This window comes from Chiloscyllium punctatum, chromosome 39 (assembly GCF_047496795.1).
Source record: "Chiloscyllium punctatum isolate Juve2018m chromosome 39, sChiPun1.3, whole genome shotgun sequence".
NCBI lineage: Eukaryota > Metazoa > Chordata > Chondrichthyes > Orectolobiformes > Hemiscylliidae > Chiloscyllium > Chiloscyllium punctatum.
The window spans coordinates 32,214,080-32,234,577 of NC_092777.1; the positions used below are offsets into that span (position 1 = coordinate 32,214,080).

At 39.8% G+C, this 20,498-nt stretch overlaps 1 protein-coding gene across 3 annotated transcripts in view; it reads left to right on the plus strand.

Moving 5' to 3' along the window:
* The window catches only part of tmem104 (transmembrane protein 104), a 225,330-nt gene that overhangs the window by 100,903 nt on the left and 103,929 nt on the right, over positions 1-20,498 (plus strand). For all 3 annotated transcript variants that reach the window (XM_072558408.1, XM_072558407.1, XM_072558409.1), the window contains one exon: positions 4,768-4,867. In XM_072558408.1, the coding sequence (XP_072414509.1) occupies positions 4,768-4,867 (100 nt within the window). The remainder of the gene's footprint in view (positions 1-4,767; positions 4,868-20,498) is intronic.

Consider the following 20,498-nt stretch of genomic DNA (forward strand, 5'->3'; position numbering starts at 1 on the left):
CTACTGGTGGGGTCCATGAGGCAGTTAAAATCTCCCCCTATAATGTGCTGAGACTGAGACTTTTCAGTTTAGAAAAAGCATCTACCAAGAATTTAAGAGGATGAGCTGGGGGACAATAAACATTTAAAACAGCATATTCTTCCCCATTTATCAAGGGTTTAAGAATTACAAACCGCCCATATGTATCTTTAACACATTCCAATAATTTAAATGAGAGATTTTTCCTAACCAGTATAGCCACTCCCCTACTTCTAGTATTAAATGATGAAAAATAAACTTGGTCAAAGCCATTCTGCTGTAATGCTCCTTGTCATCCAAATGTGTCTCCTGTAACAAAGCACTATCCACCTTCTCCTTTCTAAGACTCTAGGGTACCTTCTTCCTCTTAATTGGTGAGTGACTTCCCTTGATATTCCAGGTACACCATTTAATGAAATCATTAGCCATAATCTTCTGCCATTACATTTAAATTCCAGAGAGGAGGAACCCGAACCACAAATTGCTAAGCCATAGTGTCGCGTGGTCCACCAAATATAAAAACTACATAAACTAAAACTGCTACATTTAACAAACATACAAAATTATTAAAAATAAAAAACAACGAAAACCAGAAAACAAACCAACATATAAAGCGCCAATAGTGCTGAGTAGGGGGAACTCTTTTTTTTTTTTTTCCCCCCTGCCCGGAGTGGGCAACTACCCGTCCCGAGCTGCCCGTAAATAGGCATCTAACCATCTCAACCACCTTCACTCCTCCCAGCTAGAGCCTCGTCGCAAGCACAAGCTAAAAAGAATAAACACCCCATAGAATATCAATATGAATTTAAAAAAATTCTTTCTTTTTTAAAAAAAAGGGGAATAAATGCCCCACCCATCCTTTGGTATGTCCTAACTTAGGAATTTAAAATGTTCGTCTTAACCACCGCCAGACATAGTTTGAACCAAATTATTATCAATAGAGGGGAAAAAAGGGGAAAAACAAAGCTCGAACCGGATTTCCTCCATTTCTTTTACAGAATGATAAACGCATACCCAAGCAACAATATTTATACGTACTACAATTGTTTAAATTAGGTTAGTTTATCCACAAAGTCTCTTGCCTTCTCCGATGTGTCAAAGAGATGCATGGATCCATCTAAGGTGATCTGAAGCACTGCTGGATAGCTCAGGGAGTACTGAATCCCAATCTCCTTCAGTCTTCTCTTGACACTGTCATACATTTTTCGTTTCTGGATCACCGTTGCTGAAAAGTCCTGAAAAAACATTATCTTAGACCCCTCGTAAATTAGGGCCTTTGGATCCTTCCCCTGGAGTCTGGAAGCCTCCATGACACACTCCTTATCCTGATAATGATGGATCTGCACCAGGAAAGGACGAGGGTGTTGACCTAGACCTGACCTCCGTGCTGCGACCTGGTGAGCCCTCTCTCTATCTTCAATCCTCTCATGCCAGTCTCCAAGTCAAGGAATTTTGGAAGCCAATCTTCAACAAATTTCTCAGGCCGCTCACCTTCCTTACCCTCAGACAGACCGATGATCCGAATGTTTTTTCTCCTGCCCCTGTTTTCAAGATCCTCCACTTGGTCACGCAAATTATGAACCTGTGTCTTCAGGGCTTGGATCTCATCTTTGAATGAACTGGCATCAGCTTCCACCACTGTGACCCTGTGCTCCACCTCATCCGTCCTCTTCTCCAGGTCTCCCAGCTGCCGCTCGAGCTTCTGCAGCATGAGAGAGACTGGAGCCAGCTTATCTTCAATCTGTTTCCCCAGCATCTCGCGAGATTTCGAGAGCTGGCTCACCAGGCCCTGGAGAGTAATCGGCTCCGAGGCTGCTGCAGGCTGAGCTGCAGGCCTGGCCTCAGATGCTCCTCCTCCCTTTTTTAGGCATTTCTGGACAGCTGAAAATACAGAAGTCAATTTTTAAATGTTTCTTGGGGCTCCACAATCTTTCCAACACCCCAAGAAATCCTGATGACCTGGGGTGGGCGGATTAAAGGACCGTCCTCCTGCTGCGATGCGAAACTCTGCAGTGTGATCTTCTCAGATCGCCGCCATCTTTGATCCCCCGAAGTTAGATTCAGTTTAACAAATGATTCTTTTGAGCTTTTAGGTATCTAGATGCAATATCATTTGATACCAATTATCAATACTTGTGTTCCCTTTCAACGCATCAGGTTTGAAATAATGGAAAGCACTTGAGATATTCCCATAGTTTACATCTTGAGGTCAGAGTTAGGTTTCATTTCAAAATTGAAACTTAGAATTTGCAGAAGTGTATCATCCAAATGAGTTTTGAAAATGATTTATGCCCTTAAGGGAACATTTCACCTTTTTTCTTTGATAACTTGGACAAATGAAAGCTTCCTTCTAGGATGCAGTGATCAAGTTATCCTGTTCCCAGAGTCCTCCATCCTTATGAGGAAATTGTGCTACCACACTGAAATCAGGCTGGCACAAAAGCCTTTTCTTGTAAAATTAAAGTTCATGGGGTTGGGCATGGTATATTTGAGATGGATAGAGCATTTAGCAGACAGGAAACAAAGTGTAGGGATTCATGGATCTTTTTTGAATGGCAGACAGTTACTACTGGGGCACCAGAGTGATGCCTGATAGGACACCTATTCGCATTGTACAGAAATGTACTTGAGAATTAAATGTAATAGCTCAAAATTTGCAGATGACACAAAGCTGGGTGGATGAACTGTGAGGAGGGCATATGTTGTAGTGTCACTTGGACAGGCTGAGTGAGTGGGCAAATACATTACTAATGCAGTGGAATGTGGATAAATGAGTGTTATCCACTTTGTTAGTAAAAGTAGGAAGACAGATTTTTATTTGTTAAAAAGTTGAGAGAGGGGAATATTCAACAAGATCTGGGTGTTCTTGTGCACCAATAACCTAAGGGTATGCAGGTGCAACAAGTAGTCAAGAAGGCAAATGAATGTTGGTCTTCATTGAGTGGTTTTGAGTGTTGGAGCAAGGAAGTTTTTTGTAATTATACAGAACTTTAGGCCATTCTTGGAATATTATGTGCAGTTTTGGTCTCCTTATCTGAAGAACAATACTCCTTTTTCTAGAGGGAGTGCAGCAAAGAATTACAAGTTTAAGTCTAGATATTGTGAGACTGATATAAAGAGCGGTTCAGTTGATTCAGGATTATATTCACTGGAGTTTAGAAGAATGGAGGGGATCTCTTAGAAAAGCATAAAATGCTACAGGACTTGACAGGTTAAATGCAGGAAGCATGTTCCCAATGGTGGATGAGTGCAGGCCTATTTGTCATAATTCAACAATAAGGAAAGAAGTTTTAGGACAAATCAGGAGAATTTTCTTTACCCCGAGAGTGCTGAGCCTTTTTTAATTCACTGCTGCAGTGGTTGAGGCCAAAACATTGGCTTTTCACGACAGGAGATAAATATGGTTTTTCTGGTTTAAAGGGACATGGAAGAGGGAGGGATCACGGTACGGAGCTTGATGGACGCACCCTAGATTGAATGGTGGAGCAGGCTTAAGGGTCAAATGGCCTACTCCTTTTATCTTCTATTTCTTGGAGAACTACTGAGGGGAAGCATTACTATATACCCTGTCTTCAAGTGTAATATCATGCCATTGGTGTTCATCAGTGAAGTTATGACTTGCTTTTAATGTGTCACCTTGATGTAAAACATTCAAAACATAGACACATTCTCATTTGCTTTCATCACAATGAATCATTGTCTATCCCACATGGGCACGTTGTTAGGCAAAGATAGTGGGAATTAGGAACAACACCTAAAAGCTGTTGATGTTGGAGTTGAATAAAAATACAAAAATTTGAGTTTTGCTGGGCATGGTTAATAAGGATGGAGTTAAAATGCAGATCAACACTAACTGAATAAAGAAAAGGCTCCGAAATGATCAGCCATCCCTCAGTTTCTCATTTCCAGCTAGGTTTGAATTGCAAGTGTCTGATTTGGTTCTTGTTTCGTTGGTTCTGTGTTTTGACAGTGAAGGAAGAGCCTGACGTAGGGTCATTGGACCAGAAACATTAACTTTGGTTTCTCTTAACAGATGCTGCAAAACCTGTTGAGCTTTTCCATCAACTTCTGTTTTTTGTTTCTTATTTACAGCATACACAGTTCTTTTGGTTGTTAGGTTGCCATTGTCGTGTGAGTGCCAGCATGTTGTCTCTCACCTAGTTTTTGTCCTTAAACTCTAATTAGGACTGAGGAAAAAAAATCAATTTTCGCTTCTCTTTAGATGAATCATGAATAAGATCAATCCTGCCAGACCAAGGGCTGTGCACTCGTTAGACAAATGACTCGTGGTTGTTTAACTTGAGGTCTGTCTTCTCCACTGAGAGCAGAGATTGAGAAGCAGAGTCCTTCATGGTAACCTCAGCCAGCATGGGAATTGAACCTACATATCATTGCAATAATAAGGACAAATGAAATATGGTTGCAAGGCATACAATCTGTTTGCTGCCATTTTAAACTATTCATTTGTAATTAAATCAATAATAGTTGCATTGTATAAAAGATTTGACAGTCTGATTAAAATGCTTTGTCGAGAGGATGAAATGTGATGCTATCGGTGACCTTGAGTATAAATTTTGAGGCAGATGGGCCTGTTTCATAACTCTTCATGTGGATAATATTGTTTTTGAATGTTTCTCCTGTGTTTTGGATAAAAACAAAGTGGTTTTGACAAAGCTAAATCTGTTTTTGGCCTCAAACTATATTTTATGCTAATGATGGGACAAAAATTCACTTTTCCTTTTCCCATAGTGGGAATCAGTCATGCAGCGCCGACAGCAAAGTAAAGCACAATGATACAGACCCATGCTGGGGATCAGTTAGACGCATCGATGCCTACAGGATTTTTCTGGTGAGTGAGCAAACTACAACACTGGCAGCAACTTTCAAATCTAAGAAGTGATCACTCCAATTTCATCCTGAGCCTTTTGTCACTTGAACTCTTTAAACCCAACGGTGAAACCATAGGCTTAAAGCTGAAAATATTTGAATTACAGTTGACAGTAGGTGAGTGGCAGAAAGCTGATCAGTGAGAGGGGCGTTAGTGAAATGCTGGGAATTGGGAATTAGAAAGGGACAGCCATGTGGCAGAAGAGCAGTGGAGAGTTTTACTGCATCTGCCTTTTATAATTTAATGACTTAACTAGATCACCCTTCACACATTCAATATCAAGGGAACAGAAACCCAAGTTAAGGCAACCTGTCCTCCTCATTAACTTTCAATAACGTTCTTTCGTGAATGAGCTTAACCCAAGACATTCTCCTCTCTGGCAATCTGTTGCAATCATCTTTTAGGATGGAATCTGCTGTTTTGACTATGGTCCATGGGTCACTGCTGGACTGGTGACATGAATAATTCCACTTGTCCTCCAGAATGGTCCAGCAAGGCTGTTAGCAAGACAGTAGTTCATCAACACATTCTCAAGGACAAGTAATAAATACTGGCTTTGAGCGAATCCTGCTATTTATGACCATCTGGAATTAGTCACTTAATTTTGCAAGCTTTTAATTTGTTATTTCATTAACTGAATTTAAATTTCACAACTGTTATAGTGGACATTTACAAACTAAGTAAGATTACCGCTATCTTACTATTTTAAAGATCATACATAAATCATAAAAGGTGCTGTGCCACTGTGTAGGAATGTTGCCAAAACAATTTGTTCACATGTGTTTCCATCTGATGGAAAGCTTCCTCAAAGAGATATTAAGATCCTTGAAAAGAAGCAAAAAGTATTGGGGTGAATTGAGTTTGGAGCCTTCACGGTTGTTCTACAGGCCCCAATGGTATAGTGCTTAATATAGCTGATTGTACTTGAGTACGCATCCACAGGGCTTGCTCAGCAAACAGCAAACCTATTCATGTTTAGGAGATCAGAGCACTTGAACATGTGAATTTACACGAATATATTTCCTACAGTCATTTTTCAGAAAGCTGCTTGAAAGTATGATTGTATCCAAGTATAAAATTCAGCAATCTCCATATGGAATGTTATACTTTTACTAAATGTCCACACCGGAATATCTTAGTTTGAAGTGCTGTTCTCCTATGAATGAGATTGATTGATTGTGAAATTTTACATGTATTCTCTGATTGAAATCAAGTTGGGTATTAGTGATATTAAAATGACAAAGCCAATGGTTTATGCTTCTAGCTGTCATATGCTACATTTAAGGGATTTGTCTGCATGTAGCTTTTGAATCACCTACTTTGATTAACTTGTCCTTGCCTCTATCTTAGCGACCCTTTGGCCTAACTTGTCCATGCTTCCAGATATCCTAAATAAATCTAGTCCTATTGGTGAGGATTTGGCCCATATACCCCTCAACCCTTCGTATTCATATACCCATCCAGATGCCTTTTGAATATTGTCATTGTACCAGCCTCCACTGCTGCTTCTGGAAGCTCATTACAAACACTCATCATTCTCTGCATGAAAAGGTTGCCCCTGTGGTCCCTTTTTAAATTGTTCCCCCTTGCTTAAGCCTATACCTCCTAGTTCTGGGTGCTCTCACCCTGGGGAAAAGACCTTAGCTATTCACTCTGTCTCTGCCCCTTTATGACTTTATGAACCTCTGTAAGGTGCCTACTGAGTCTCCAAAGCTCCAGGGAAAACAGCCCCAGCCTATTCAGCCTCTTATTACAGCTCAAATCCTCCAAGCCTGGCAACATCCTTGTAAATCTTTTCTGAACCCTTTCAAGTTTCGCAAACATCCTTCCAATGGGAAGGAGACCAGAAGTGTACACAATATTCCAACAGTGGCTTAACCAACACCCTGCACAGCTGCAACATGACCTCCTAACACATACTCAATGCACTGACTAACAAAGGCAAGCATACCCAATGTTGCCTTCACTATCCTGCCTACCTGAGACTCTACTTTCAAGGAACTATGAACCTGTACTTCAAGGTCTCTTTGTTCAGTAACATTCCCCAGGACCCTACTATTAAGTGTATAAGTCCTGCTCTGATTTGCCTTTTCAACATGCAGCACCTCTCAGTTATCAAAATTAATTTACATCTGGCACTCCTCAGCCCAACAGCCCATCTGATTTGAAAACCTTTTTGTGTAGTGTTAAACTTCATTCCTCCCTAATCCTAAATTTTCTAGCCAGTGGAACTGCATTTCTTTCTTTCAATCTGCCTGTCTGTTTTCCTCACAACTTAAACTTGAGATCAAAGCAGTCAACTTTCTAAACTACAAGAAAATAACCCTAGCTTGTGTGATCTATCTCCATCACTTCATTCTGTCAAATGTATACTGCAGTCACTAAGGATTTTTGTTTCGACTATTGTTGCAACCAAGCTTGTACAATTTGAATTGGTTAGAATATCTTGTATTGCTCTTGTTTAGCTGGTAACTCCAATGTTCAAATGTGATGTATGTGGCTTCTGGATTAGGTTGTAGGCAAGGCCCTATTTTGATTCAAAAAGGGAGATGAAGATAAACTGGGAAATTACAGACAAGTTGGTTTAAACCAGATGTGGAAAAGTTTCCTTGAAATTTGTAATTCCTAATGAAGTTAATTAGCACTTTGGAATACTTCACTTAAGGACAGCTAGCTGTGATTTCTTTCATTTATATTGGATCAGACTAAAACGTTTGAGGTGAATGGTGATTAGAATGCAATCAACAAGTTTTTTGAAATGGCTTCAATAACCGGCTCATGGAAAAACCTGGGAGTTTGACTTGAGTAAATATCAGTTTGAAAAGCAGGTTGCTTCATGAAAAAGTACAAGATGATAGTAAGAGGTTACAGGGAATTAGTGTGGACTTGTATCTTCTTGCAAGTAATTGGGAGCATAATGTTGAAATAAGCAGGAAGCCAGTGTAGTGAGGCAAACCCATGAAGGAGAAAACTAAAGGAATTTGAAACCCAGATGAATGGCAAGTGTAGAGAATGAATAAGTTAAGAATAAAACCACAATGTAACAATTTAAACATGTAACAAGCTACACAAACGAATCTACGATTCCTTGATGGCATAAGTTCTTAGGCAGTCTTTGGCGAAGAAAGCCAAAGCGCTCTTGCATTCTCTAAATGGTTAACATAGAATCAAAGGATGCAGTGATATATTATGATTTTAATAGTTGGGTCATGCCATAGAACTGTGCAGAGTAATAAAGCTATAGTCAACGCATAGCTCTATTTTCGTTTTCATTGGGATTCATTTAACATTTCTTCTGTCTTACACCTTTTTGCCATTGTTTACCAACTTGTAAAGTGTATTTGAATCTTTTACGTTTATTGCTAGTTTATGGAGGCAATGTTCCCACCCCTAGTTTTAATAACCTTTGCAGATTTCTCCAATCCTTGGGTTGCACTTTTGGCAGTGTAATAAACCTCTCTTATTCAGCCTAATGAACTACAGATGGATGGTTTTCCATTAAAGTTTTAATTTCTCAATTAAATATCAAATGAGAATTAGAAAATATTGCTTTTCTTACCATTGCTTAGCTACTATCCTTTTTTTCACCTAATTTCCTAATCCACCTTAATTTTTCATTCATATGTACCTGCACTTCATACCTACGTAATAAAACTAGAAAATATTGTAGAAACTCAACAAGCCTGGCAGCATCTTGAAGAGAAACAGTTAACATTTAGAGTCTGACATGACTCTCTGAACAGCATCAGCAGTGTTTTGAGTTTATTTCAGTCTTCGTTGCTATGTATTTGACTTGGTGTTTTTCTGAACTTGAGACACATAGGAACAGGATTAGGCCATTCAGCCCCTTGCCTGCTTTGCCATTCAATCACGTCATGGCTGATCTGTGGTCTAACTCTATATGCCTGCCTTGAACCCATATCCCTTGAAGGGTCACTGGACTTGAAATGTTAACTGTATTTTCTCTTCACGGATGTTGCAAGATGTGCTGAGTTTCTGCAGCAATTTCTGTTCTCTTGTCCCTTGATCTCTTAATAAAAGAGTCCATTTTGGATTTCAGCTTAACAGTTGAATTAACATCAATTGCTGTTTGAAGAAGAACATTCCAAATATCCACTACTCTTTGCATGTGCAAGTGCTTTCTAATCTCCCTCCTGAATGACCTGGCCTTAATTCTGGAATCTTCAACTAGTGGAAATAGTCTACTTTTATTTCTATTAATATCCTGAAGATCTTGATTAGATCACTTTATTAACCTTCTAAATTCTAGAGCATAAAAGTCTAATTTATCTAATCCCTCCTCAAACTTAACCCCTGAAGTCCAGGTAGTTGTAATTCTATGTTGAACACTGTCTGAGGCCAAAACATCCTTGCTAAGGTATGATGCCCCAATCTGCTTTCAGTACTGTAAGAAAGGTCTAACTAGCATTTTATATAACTGCACCATCACGTCTCCATCCTAAAATTTCAGGATATAATCTGAAACCTATATTCCAATCTTTAAGAAATGTCGGCTAGCGTTCCGTTAGTCATATTGACTATTTTCTGCATCTGATTGTGCACCTGATCACCCCCAAATCTGGTGAGGCATCCACGGTATTTAACTTTGTCTTCTAAAAAACAAAGCACCCTGATGTACCCTTCTTTTTTGTGTGAAATGGATAACCTTCACACTTGTTTAAGTTAAAATCCATCTGCTGCGACTTTACCCATTAGCCTAATCTATCTGTATCCTGTTAAGATTTTTAGGCTGTCATCAACATTGTCCACAACATCCTTATGAACTTGATGCAAATTTTAATACGATCATTCTTTCACAAGGCATCCCTTACTGGGCGATTACTAGTTAATCCTGTATTATTAATTTAAGACCGGATCCAACTAACCGCTTCCCTGTCGCATTGCAAAGCATTGTTCTAGGAAGTTGTGTTGAACACTGAATTTGTCCTTTGTATTATTTTATTTGTTTGATCCATTTTATGAAGATTAAAGTGCAGTGCAATAACTGCATTTTTCTTTGGTACACGCTTCAATTTCCTGGTGCATAATCTGGCAATGCAGCTAGGCCTAAAAATTGCACCAACTTGCGTTTTTTTGTCCCTTGTTGTTTTTAACCTTTTAATTATACTGATGCTGCTGACTCTGTTTTTTCTAAGTGAAGAGGCTTCCTTATGTCCATCATCTTCTGCCTTATTACCAGTACTATCACCCTGGTCTTATCTATTTTTTTTCTTTGAAAAGTTGTGTATGCTAGAATACTTTCAAACCTTGATCATGTTGTAACTATACCTCTCCAATGGTGATTAAATCAGATCCATTTATCCCTATTGCTTTGTCCATCTGATAGGGCTACTTCGTGCATTTAAATAACGCACCTTAACATTATATCTTTATTCCTTGCTTTGATCGTATTCACTTCACTATTAATGTTGAACTCCCTGTTCCTTGCTGTAACATTCTGCTTTTCTTCAGCCAGTTGGCTACTCTGCACTGTGGCTTGATTTTTCTCAACACTTTATGCATGTCCTCTCATCTACCTTTTTTTTTTCTTTTTCCCCTCAGTTTAAAGTACTGTTTGCAGCCCAAGATATTTGATTTGTCAGTACATTGCTTGATAAGTGTAAACTGTCCATTGGATCCCCTTCCTCTTTCCCAGTAATCAGTGCCCAGTTAATCAAAATCCCTATTTCCCACACCAGTCTTAGAGCTATACATTTAACTGTGATCAATTTGGCCTCTGCAATTTTCATTTTGGCTCAGCTGTTTGTCCAGGATTATTAATTTTTGACTCAACTCAAACTCTGAATTTTCTTTCTTGCATGTGTGTCAGTTACTCATGAGGACCACAATGATTGGACAAGTTGCCTTGTATTCAAGTTCATCTCCATTAGAGATGTTCTTATGCAAGTACTGGACAGGAAATGCAATGCCTAGAATTCCCAGCTTGTGTGGTCTCTGAATTCATTCTCTTTTCCTCCTCCTCCCCCCCCCCCCCCCCCCCCCCCAACCTCTCGTGCGTACACACCTACCCTGTCAATTTCCTATAAGACCTCTTTTTCCTCTTTGAATGAAGTAACTCCTCCTTCTGAACTCAGAGAATATAGACCCAGTGTGTTTAATCTATCTTTGGGCAATCCCTCCATCCCAGGAACTGATTTGGTGAACCTTTCTTGCATTCTGTCTCCTGACAAACGTATCTTCCTTTGGGTAAGGAAACCAAAACTGCGCACTAGATGCCAGGTGTGGTTCTAACAAGTCATTAAGATTATATAAGGCAACTTCACTCCTACACGTAACTGCTCTTCTCAAGACCAATATACCATATGCTGTCTTAACAGTTTGTAAATCTTAAAGTCAGAGGTGTACAGCATAGAAACAAACCATTGATACAGTTGATTACATTTAAGAACTGGTTAGAGATGTGAAGCAAATTGGGTGCAAATGTTAAGCTCAAAAGAAAATTAGTTTAGTTTTAAGCACTTGGAGGTGGAATTTAATTTTAATTTCAATTTTGAAGGACACTTGTGTAATTGAAATCGAGCTGAAAGCCCCTTGGTAGTAAAGTTTTCACAGTTGGTGTTCAGTTTTAGGTAAAGTGCAGATGGTTGAAGAAGATTATCACAGTCAGAACTGTACTTCTGCACTGAATTATGAGACAAGCAAGTGTTGTAAACCTCATTAGGGAAACGACTGGTATCGTGCAAGATATCATGATTAGAATATTGAATAATCCCAGTGTGCGCCATCTAAAACTGTGAAATTCTAGATCACTGCTAAATGACAAAGCTCTCCATTAGCAAATTGGATACTTGGTGATGTGTGTCTGTTTTTGTAAGAATTACTCTGCTAACTACTTTGTTAGGGTGTGGATATTGCTGACTAGATCAGTATTTATTGCTCATCCCTAATTGCCTTAAAAAGTGGTGGTTAACTGTTTTCTTAAATTGCTGCATTCCTTGGTACAGGTACACCCAAAGTACAGTTACAGTGGAATTCAAGGGTTTTGACATACAGGCACAGAATGGCAATTGTATTTCCAAGTCAGGATGGTGTTTAACTTGGAGGATTTGTCTGTGGTGGTGTTCCCATGCATCAGTTGTCCTTGACCTTATATTTTTGCTCAGATTCCTTGATGCTGCCTTAATGTTGATGGCAGTCACTTGGCTCCTCTCTTGACTTTTTTGTCTAAGTCTGTAGTGAGGCCAAGGGGGTGATTATTCTACCAGGATCAGACTTTTATTTTGGTGAACTGGTATTTGTAAGCAAGTGCTGCTTGATAACGCTCTAATCCTCTCCATCACTTTGCTGATTTAAAATATGCTGCAGTAATATTTGCGTGGGTAGGACTGCTCTTTTTGTGAATAGGATATAATTTTCCAGATTTTGGGTAGATGCGAGACAGATGTTGCAGTTGCCCTGGAATGACTTGGCTGTGTGTGTGGCTAGTTCTGGATAAATCATCAATATTAATGATGGAATGTTGTCAGAGCCCATAGCATTGCTATTATTCTGTTCATTCAGCTGTTTCTTGATGTCACATGGAGTGAATAAAATTGGCTGAAGCATACCATCTATGATACTTGGGACTTCAGGTGGTGGCAAATCTTTCAGTCTTTCCTTATTGTATAATATACTGTGCATCCCATCATTTGAGGATGGAGTTTTGTGGAGCCTCCACCTCAGGTCAATTATTTCTCCACCACCATTAACGTCTGAAAGTGACAGGACTGCAGGGCTTCAATCTAATTCACTGGCTGTGGTATCGCTTCATGCTGTTTCTGCTGTTTGGCTTGCAAGTAGCCCTGAGTGTAGCTTCACAAGGTTGCCACCTCACTTTTCTCTTTGCAACGTCTGGTGTTGCTCAGAGCATGTCCTCTTGCACTGTTATTCAAACCAGTGTTAAAAACCTGGTTTGATGGTCATGATGTATGATGTTATGCTGGGCAAGTGGATTACAGATTGTGGTTGAATAAAAAGGCGCCATGTAACTACTGGTATCTTGCAGCATGATGGAATATATCATCAAAGTAAAAGTCAAACCTTGCTGAGTGGTGGTCACCCTTATCAATGCTATCATGAACAGATGTGTTGGTGATGGGTAGATAGTTGAGGATGAGGTCAAGAAGATTTTTTTCCTTTTATCCATTCACTCCCTGCCATAACCCAGTTCAGCAGGGGTATCTTTCGGGACTTGTGCTGCTCCTTGTCATTTGTGAATGTAAATTGAAATAAGTGTCTGAGGTCCAGACTTCAAATCATTGTTCAGACTTAGTTTCTAAATTATATCACAATGACGTGCTGCATTTCTACACTGCAGCCTCCATAGACTGCATTGTTTGAACATAGTGAACAGCTCTCAAAAGGGTAGTTCATACATGTAGAATCCCTATTTTCTCAGTACATGGAGTAACTTCTGCAATACTGAGAAGTGAAGAGCTGAATGTCAACACTTAAGTGAGCATCAGAATTAAAATGTGGCATAAAACAAATTGCTAGAGAAACTCAGCAGCATCCATTGAGAGAAAAAGTGGTTAACCTTTCAAATTCAATTGGACTCTTGTCCAACATATTGAACTGTAAATGTTGCCGCGCCCTCGCCCTACTTCAAATCTCCAGCACTTTACTTTTCGAATGTCAGGCTCAGTGTGTCTACTGCCTCACACAGGTATATGGCAGGTTTAACTTTCTCATTCATCAACAATGGTACATGTGCTGTGGAAACCTTCACAAGTTAGCTGGAAATGCATTTGTTAATCCTTTGACCTTATTTCTTTTCCAGTCAGTTTTTACCATTTTTCCCATGTACACTCTGCTAATGTCAAAATGTAGATTTGTGGAAATGACAGGTGTGAATTGACTGGAAGCTCCCCACTTTTCTTCCTCCTTCCATCTCCATAATCTATGGGACAGACATTTACTCCATTGTTATGGAGCAGGCCAGAGCCCCTCAAAACATTTCAAGAAGATAGCCCAGACCCTAACTTTTCCCCTTGTTTTAAGCAGGTGTAAGTGGATATTCCAAGAGTGATGCAGCTGGCCCAACCACTCAGTTTATACATGAACCAAAGAAAACTGAATTTAGAATAACAACTATTTGAAACCCAAATGACTCTTTTGCAACTTAATGATGCCGTTCCAAATACTTGCAACATCATTCCCCCCCCCCCCAACGTCCCGTAAATACCCCTTGGCGAAAAAGGTAAAATGGAACACAGGGTCTTAAAGAGCAGAGAGATGTTCAACATGGAATACATTCTTCCATGTAGCTATTTGTTTGGATTCCCAGCTAACAACTGACCAGCAGCTCTGAACAGCCAGGCTGCTAAAACCAAACCAAACCAGAGAGAAGCTGAGCAGGAAGAACTGACCGCTCCCCTTTCATTGAACATATCTTTTTTTTTTAAAAAACTTAAAAGCTTCTTCAGGTAGACATTTCTGAACCCTTGACTTTATAATCCCTCAAAAAAAACCAAGGGCAACATAACCTTGTTCAAGCTGTAGCCTCATCTCGGTATCTAGAGCTTTTGCTGAGCTCTGGGCCAATCCTGGTTTGTGAAGCTGTCATATATTCATGATCCTAACAATAGATTGTCTTCCTATATATCCCTTTACACAGTTTCATTTTCCAAATACTTAACAATTTCCTGATACGTTATTTCTGGTCCAGCAGTTGTCAAGTATTCCATGTTAACATTCAATTTTCTAATATTCCTCTTGTCTTGTGTTTTGAGGCTGTGATCCCTTGCATTAATTCACCAACTAGCACCAACTTCCTTCATTTAATATGCTTTCATGGTTTTGAGAACTATTTTATATCCTTATACACAATTTTTGTTGAAATTCCCTGCAATGCTTTCGGCTTTCTAAAATCGAGGAATCTATCCTTCACCAGTGTTCTGGTATAATTTTGCTCCCTTTTCTGTGACTTCCATGTTCTAATAATGGTTAATCCACAGTTATTGGCAGCCAGTAGGTTGTCAGGCTGGTGATGAAGGAATAGCATTGCTGCCTGTGGCCAGAGGTCTGGGTTTAAATCGCACCTCAATATAAAATGGTTATGGAGGTTTGTCACAATAAATCCAACCAGGTTAACCAACTAGCAAACAAACCAACATTTTGTATAAATTCAACATTACATTGACCTTTTATATTCAATAACATGATCTTTTTTAAAAAAAACAGAACTTTGTTTAATTGTAATAGCCTCTTCAACTGTGTTAGGCACCACAGGATTGCAGTTCCTCCTTTCCTCCTTGACAAATTCTATTGATATCTTATGAGTGGGCAGTACTATGTGGTAATTCTCCAGTAAGAAGTACTTTCGTTGCCTTTGTGGGTGATGAATGATCTGCAGCAACTCAGCATATTAGTGGTGAACTGAATTGTTTCTACCAAAATCTATCATACTTAGAGATATTGATGGGAGCACTTTTTCAGACAAAATAAGTAGCCTTGTGAAAAATTTGACAAGTTCTACCCTAAAATCCAGTGTTAAGAATATGTATTCTTCAAATGTCAAGGTTGTATAATAGAACTCAATGTTACATAATTTATTGACTTTTGGCATAAAAATCACACGTTTCATCTTCAATCATTTGTCTTCTGGATAAAAGAAAATAAAGACTAGCCTAGATAACACCTCTCAGCCTCAGTTTTGCAAATTTCTTTGCAGTCAATCAAATACTTGAAATGTAGTGATATGTCAGTAAATACAGCTGTGAACTTGTACACAGCAATTTTGACAAATGGTGATGAGGCAAGTATCCAGCTAATTTGATTCCTAGTAATGCAGCCTTGGGAATTCATCTTGGCTCGGACACAAGAACTCCCTGCCCTTGCAAGGGATATTTGTACATGGACCTGAATGATTTTAGTCCAATGTCTCAGCCAAAACCAAGTTGTGGTGAGAGTCTATGGTTCTGAGTCATTAATGGTGTTTTGGAAGAACTAATTAAATGATGCTTCCTGGTTCTGCACTGTCTCTGCCATGAAATTTGTTCAAAATGTGGATGAACAACATTAAAGCTGAAAGCTCAGTATCTGGAGAGAGAGAGAGAGAGACCAATTAAGAAAAATCAAAATATCACATGAAATCTGCCATGAATGAAAATAGTGGAAATGTTATCAGGCAGATGTGCTGGAGGATCACCTAAGTAGGGGAAGAGAAGAGTTGGGGTTATTGTAACTTGAGTCTGAGAGTCTATCCCTCACTCATGAAAATCTTTCCACCTTCTGGCTTTAAAAACAGTTGAGTTAAGAGATGTGCATTTAACCCGTTTGAGGCAAGCCGGTTACTTAATGTTTGAAGTTGCACACCTCTGATTTTCTGTAACCTTTTGGATTTACAGTTGTGGGCTAAATTTCTAGCAATTGGGGTTGGCTCTATCAGATCAGTACCTTTTGCAGCATTGCTTGTGAACTCTTCAGAGCAGAAGTGCTGTCAGCCTGTTTTGTAGGCCCTCCAGATCAAGGGAGGGGGCCAATGATAGTTCAAAGCTTTTTACTGGTTGATCATTTATGGAACAAAACCACTTTGTTTTGTTCTGGCTATCTGTCTAGATGGGCCTCATAATACCTCAACCTGTTTAATCCCAGATTAGCTTGTTGACCTTTTCAGGTCCCCTAAATTCTCAGGTTGTATTGCAACTGAACTTGTTCTTTGAGTGGACTGGTAGGCTTGTCTCTGAAATGCTACTTAGGCATTTTGCCTTGCAAGTTCCAAATTTTCATTGGAGGTAAACGTCAGCAAATATGTTACGTAGTTAGAAATTATCCCATTCTGTTTGTGGCATCAATGCTCAACATGGTTTTCAGCTCGTCCTAAGCTGAATTTTGCTCCTTGCTAGTGTTTCTACAAGGCTGTGTATGGTTGCATAGCAGCCTTGAAGTTATGATGCAGTCTTTGTTGCATGACAAACACAATATTAGAGTGTGAAAAAAATTTCAAGTTTCAAATAATTTGAAAATATACTAACCATGGAAGGCACAAAGCTGGAGAAATGATTTTTCAGACTGATTGTCAGCCTGATTTGTAGCAGCCTGTGTTCCATAATAATCTAACTGAGCACATTCCCAGGCGTCTGGATGATTTATATTCCTCTTTTAATGTATCCATTTATGAAGCGAACAACTGAGGAACTGGATAGTACCATTAATACTTTGACTTGGAGTATAAATGTGGTGTGCCCCCTTCACTGATGCACAAGTTTATAAGGTATAGTCTATGTTCTCCTCACCACCTGGTGCTGGTGAATGGGATAGCTGCCATTCAAAACCACTAAATGATTAACATGAAGCCAGAATTCAGCTACCCGTATAGATCTGAAATAGTTGCTTTTACTAAATGTTGCAGGAAAAAATTGAACTGAGAAGCTATAACTGAACAGTTCAGATATGCAGAGGCCTCTGAGCACAGAAATGACTATCTTTTGTTGAAAAGACAGTTTTAAAAGATAATTTGAGCTTCAGTTACTTTATTAAATGTAACCTATGGTTTTGAAGTAGTGATTGTTTGTAGCTTTGAGACTTGTATTAGTTACACAGTTGGTAAAATGAATGGGTCATGTTGTGACTGGTGTGTAATTTGCAATGTAGTGGTGTGCATCAAGAATAAGTGCTACCTTGGCTGATCTGTACTAACATATTTGTCCATATGTGTCATCTGGTGTTAATTTCTTGTTCCTAGCACAGTTTTGCTGTTTTTCCCCCTGCTTAATCCTCCTCTCTCTAGCCCATGGCTGTTAACATCTGATCTGGTTTAATCCAACTCTCCTGATACACCAATACTCATACCTTTTAATATCCCTATAATGTACCCCATTGCTTTCAACCACCATGTCCTCCAATAATTAGATTGAACATAGAACATAGAAAAGTACAGCGCAGTACAGGCCCTTTGGCCCTCGATGTTGCGCTGATCCAAGCCCACTTAACCTACACTAGCCCACTATCTTCCATATGCCTATCCAATGCCCATAAAGAGGGAGAGTCCACCACTGCTACTGGCAGGGCATTCCATGAACTCACTACTCGCTGAGTAAAGAATCTACCCCTAACATCTGTCCTATACCTACCACCCCTTAATTTAAAGCTATGCCCCCTTGTAATAGCTGACTGCACACGTGGAAAAAGGTTCTCATGGTCAGCCCTATCTAAACCCATAATCATCTTGTACACCTCTATCAAGTCACCCCTAAACCTTTTTTTTTGTTCTCTCCAATGAAAACAGTCCCAAGTGCCTCAGCCTTTCCTCATAGGATCTTCCTACCATACCAGGCAACATCCTGGTAAACCTCTTCTGCACCTGTTCCAGTGCCTTCACATCCTTCCTATAGTACGGCGACCAAAACTGCACACAATACTCCAGATGCGGCCGCATCAGAGTCTTATACAACCGAAACGTGACCTCAGGACTCCGGAACTCGATTCCTCTACCAATAAAAGCCAGTACGCCATATGCCGCCTTCACAGCACTATTTACCTGAGTGGCAACTTTCAGAGATCTGTGTACATGGACACCAAGATCCCTCTGCTCATCCACACTACCAAGTATCCGACCATTAGCCCAGTACCCCATCATCTTGTTACTCTTACCAAAGTGAATCACCTCACACTTACCCACATTGAACTCCATTTGCCACCTTTCTGCCCAGCTCTGCAGCTTATCTATATCCCGCTGTAACCTGCCACATCCTTCTTCACTGTCAACAACTCCACCGACTTTCGTATCATCCGCAAACTTGCTCACCCAACCTTCTAGCCCCTCCTCCAGGTCATTTATAAAAATGACAAACAGCAATGGTCCCAAAACAGATCCTTGCGGAACACCGCTAGTAACTGCGCTCCAAGATGAACCTTTTTCCATCAGCTGCTACCCTCTGTCTTCTTCCAGCCAGGCAATTCCTTATCCAAACCTCCAACTCACCCTCAATGCCATACCTCCATATCTTCTGCAGTAGCCTACCATGGGGAACCTTATCGAACGCCTTACTGAAATCCATATCCACCACATCTACCGTTTCACCCTCGTCCACCTCCTTAGTCACCACCTCAAAGAATTCAATAAGGTTTGTGAGGCACGACCTGCCCTTCACAAAACCCTGCTGGCTATCCTTGATCACATTTTTCCTATCCAGATGTTCATAAATCCTATCCCTTACAATTCTCTCTAAGACTTTGTCCACAACAGAAGTGAGGCTCACCGGCCTATAGTTACTAGGGTTCTCCCTACTCCCCTTCTTGAACAAGGGAACTACATTTGCTATCCTCCAGTCTTCTGGCACTATTTCTGTAGACAACGAGGACATAAAAATCAAGGCCAATGGCTCTGCAATCTCCTCCCTTGCTTCCCAGAGAATCCTAGGATAAATGCCATCAGGCCCAGGGGACTTATTTATTTTCACCCTTTCCAGAATTTCCAACACCTCTTCCCTACATACCTCAAAGCCATCCATTCTGTTACAAGCAAATATACAGCTCTCAAAGGAAACATGGAACAACAGCACTGTTGCATTTTGGAAAACTCCAACTGCTTTGGATCCTAATCTATCAACATCCAAGCAAAAGTAGTCTGGACCAAGTTACTTCCTATATGCATTTCTACATGTTACTTAATGCACCAGTTGTTAATCATGTAATTGGCATCCCAAACCAAACAAAACTTTTTCTGTGGCAAGCATGATTCCACCTTTAAATTTATTTCTGTGGCCAAGAAGGAGCGTGCTTAGTTTGTACTTGAGAATGAGAATTTCAAATTCTATGAATATTTAAAACAAAAGCTTGGAAGTATTGTGAATGACAAGACTAATATTAGATTTCAAAAGAACATGGTCTAGTAAATTGATAGGCACTGGGCTCCTGAAATTTAGTGCAGAGATCTGTGAATGATATTTATTGGCAGAAGAATGCAGGGAGGTGACCCCAAGTAAAATGTGCACCGACACAGCAGGGCCTGAAGATGCACTTGTCAAATCACTGAAGGTGCAGGGCAGTTTGATGAAATGACTTAACGCATGCATCAGATACCCTGCCTTTATTAATACAGGCAAAGAGCAACAAAGCAAGGCAGATATGATGTACCTTTCTAAAAGATTGATCCCAGGTGGAGAACTTTGGAAAGGAGTTGAAGTCATTAATAAATGTACAGGAATGATTTAAGCAAATGATTCTAGGCACATAAGAGTTTTGTTGCTGACTTGGTGAACTTGGCATTGTTCTCTTTGCAGACAAATTGAAGTTTGATAGTAATGCTGAAAATCATGGGGGGCTTGAACAGAGTAGTTGGGGAGAAACAGTTACTTTTTAAGGTGAACAGCCAAAGAACCAGAAGTGACATAATGGAAAGATTTTGCATGTGGTAAGTGGTTACACCTGGAAAGCACTGCTGGAGATGTGTTGGGGGCAGATTCAACAATGGCTTTTAAAAGAATCACATAAATACAACTGAGAAGTTCATGCTACTTTGATGACAAAGATGTGACACAGATCCAGCAAGCTGATTGTCCGCCTGTTAGTGTAACCATTCCATTATTCTCTTTTTAATATGTATAATGGCACGAGGTAGCCAAAAATACTTGACCTATGATGAATGCAT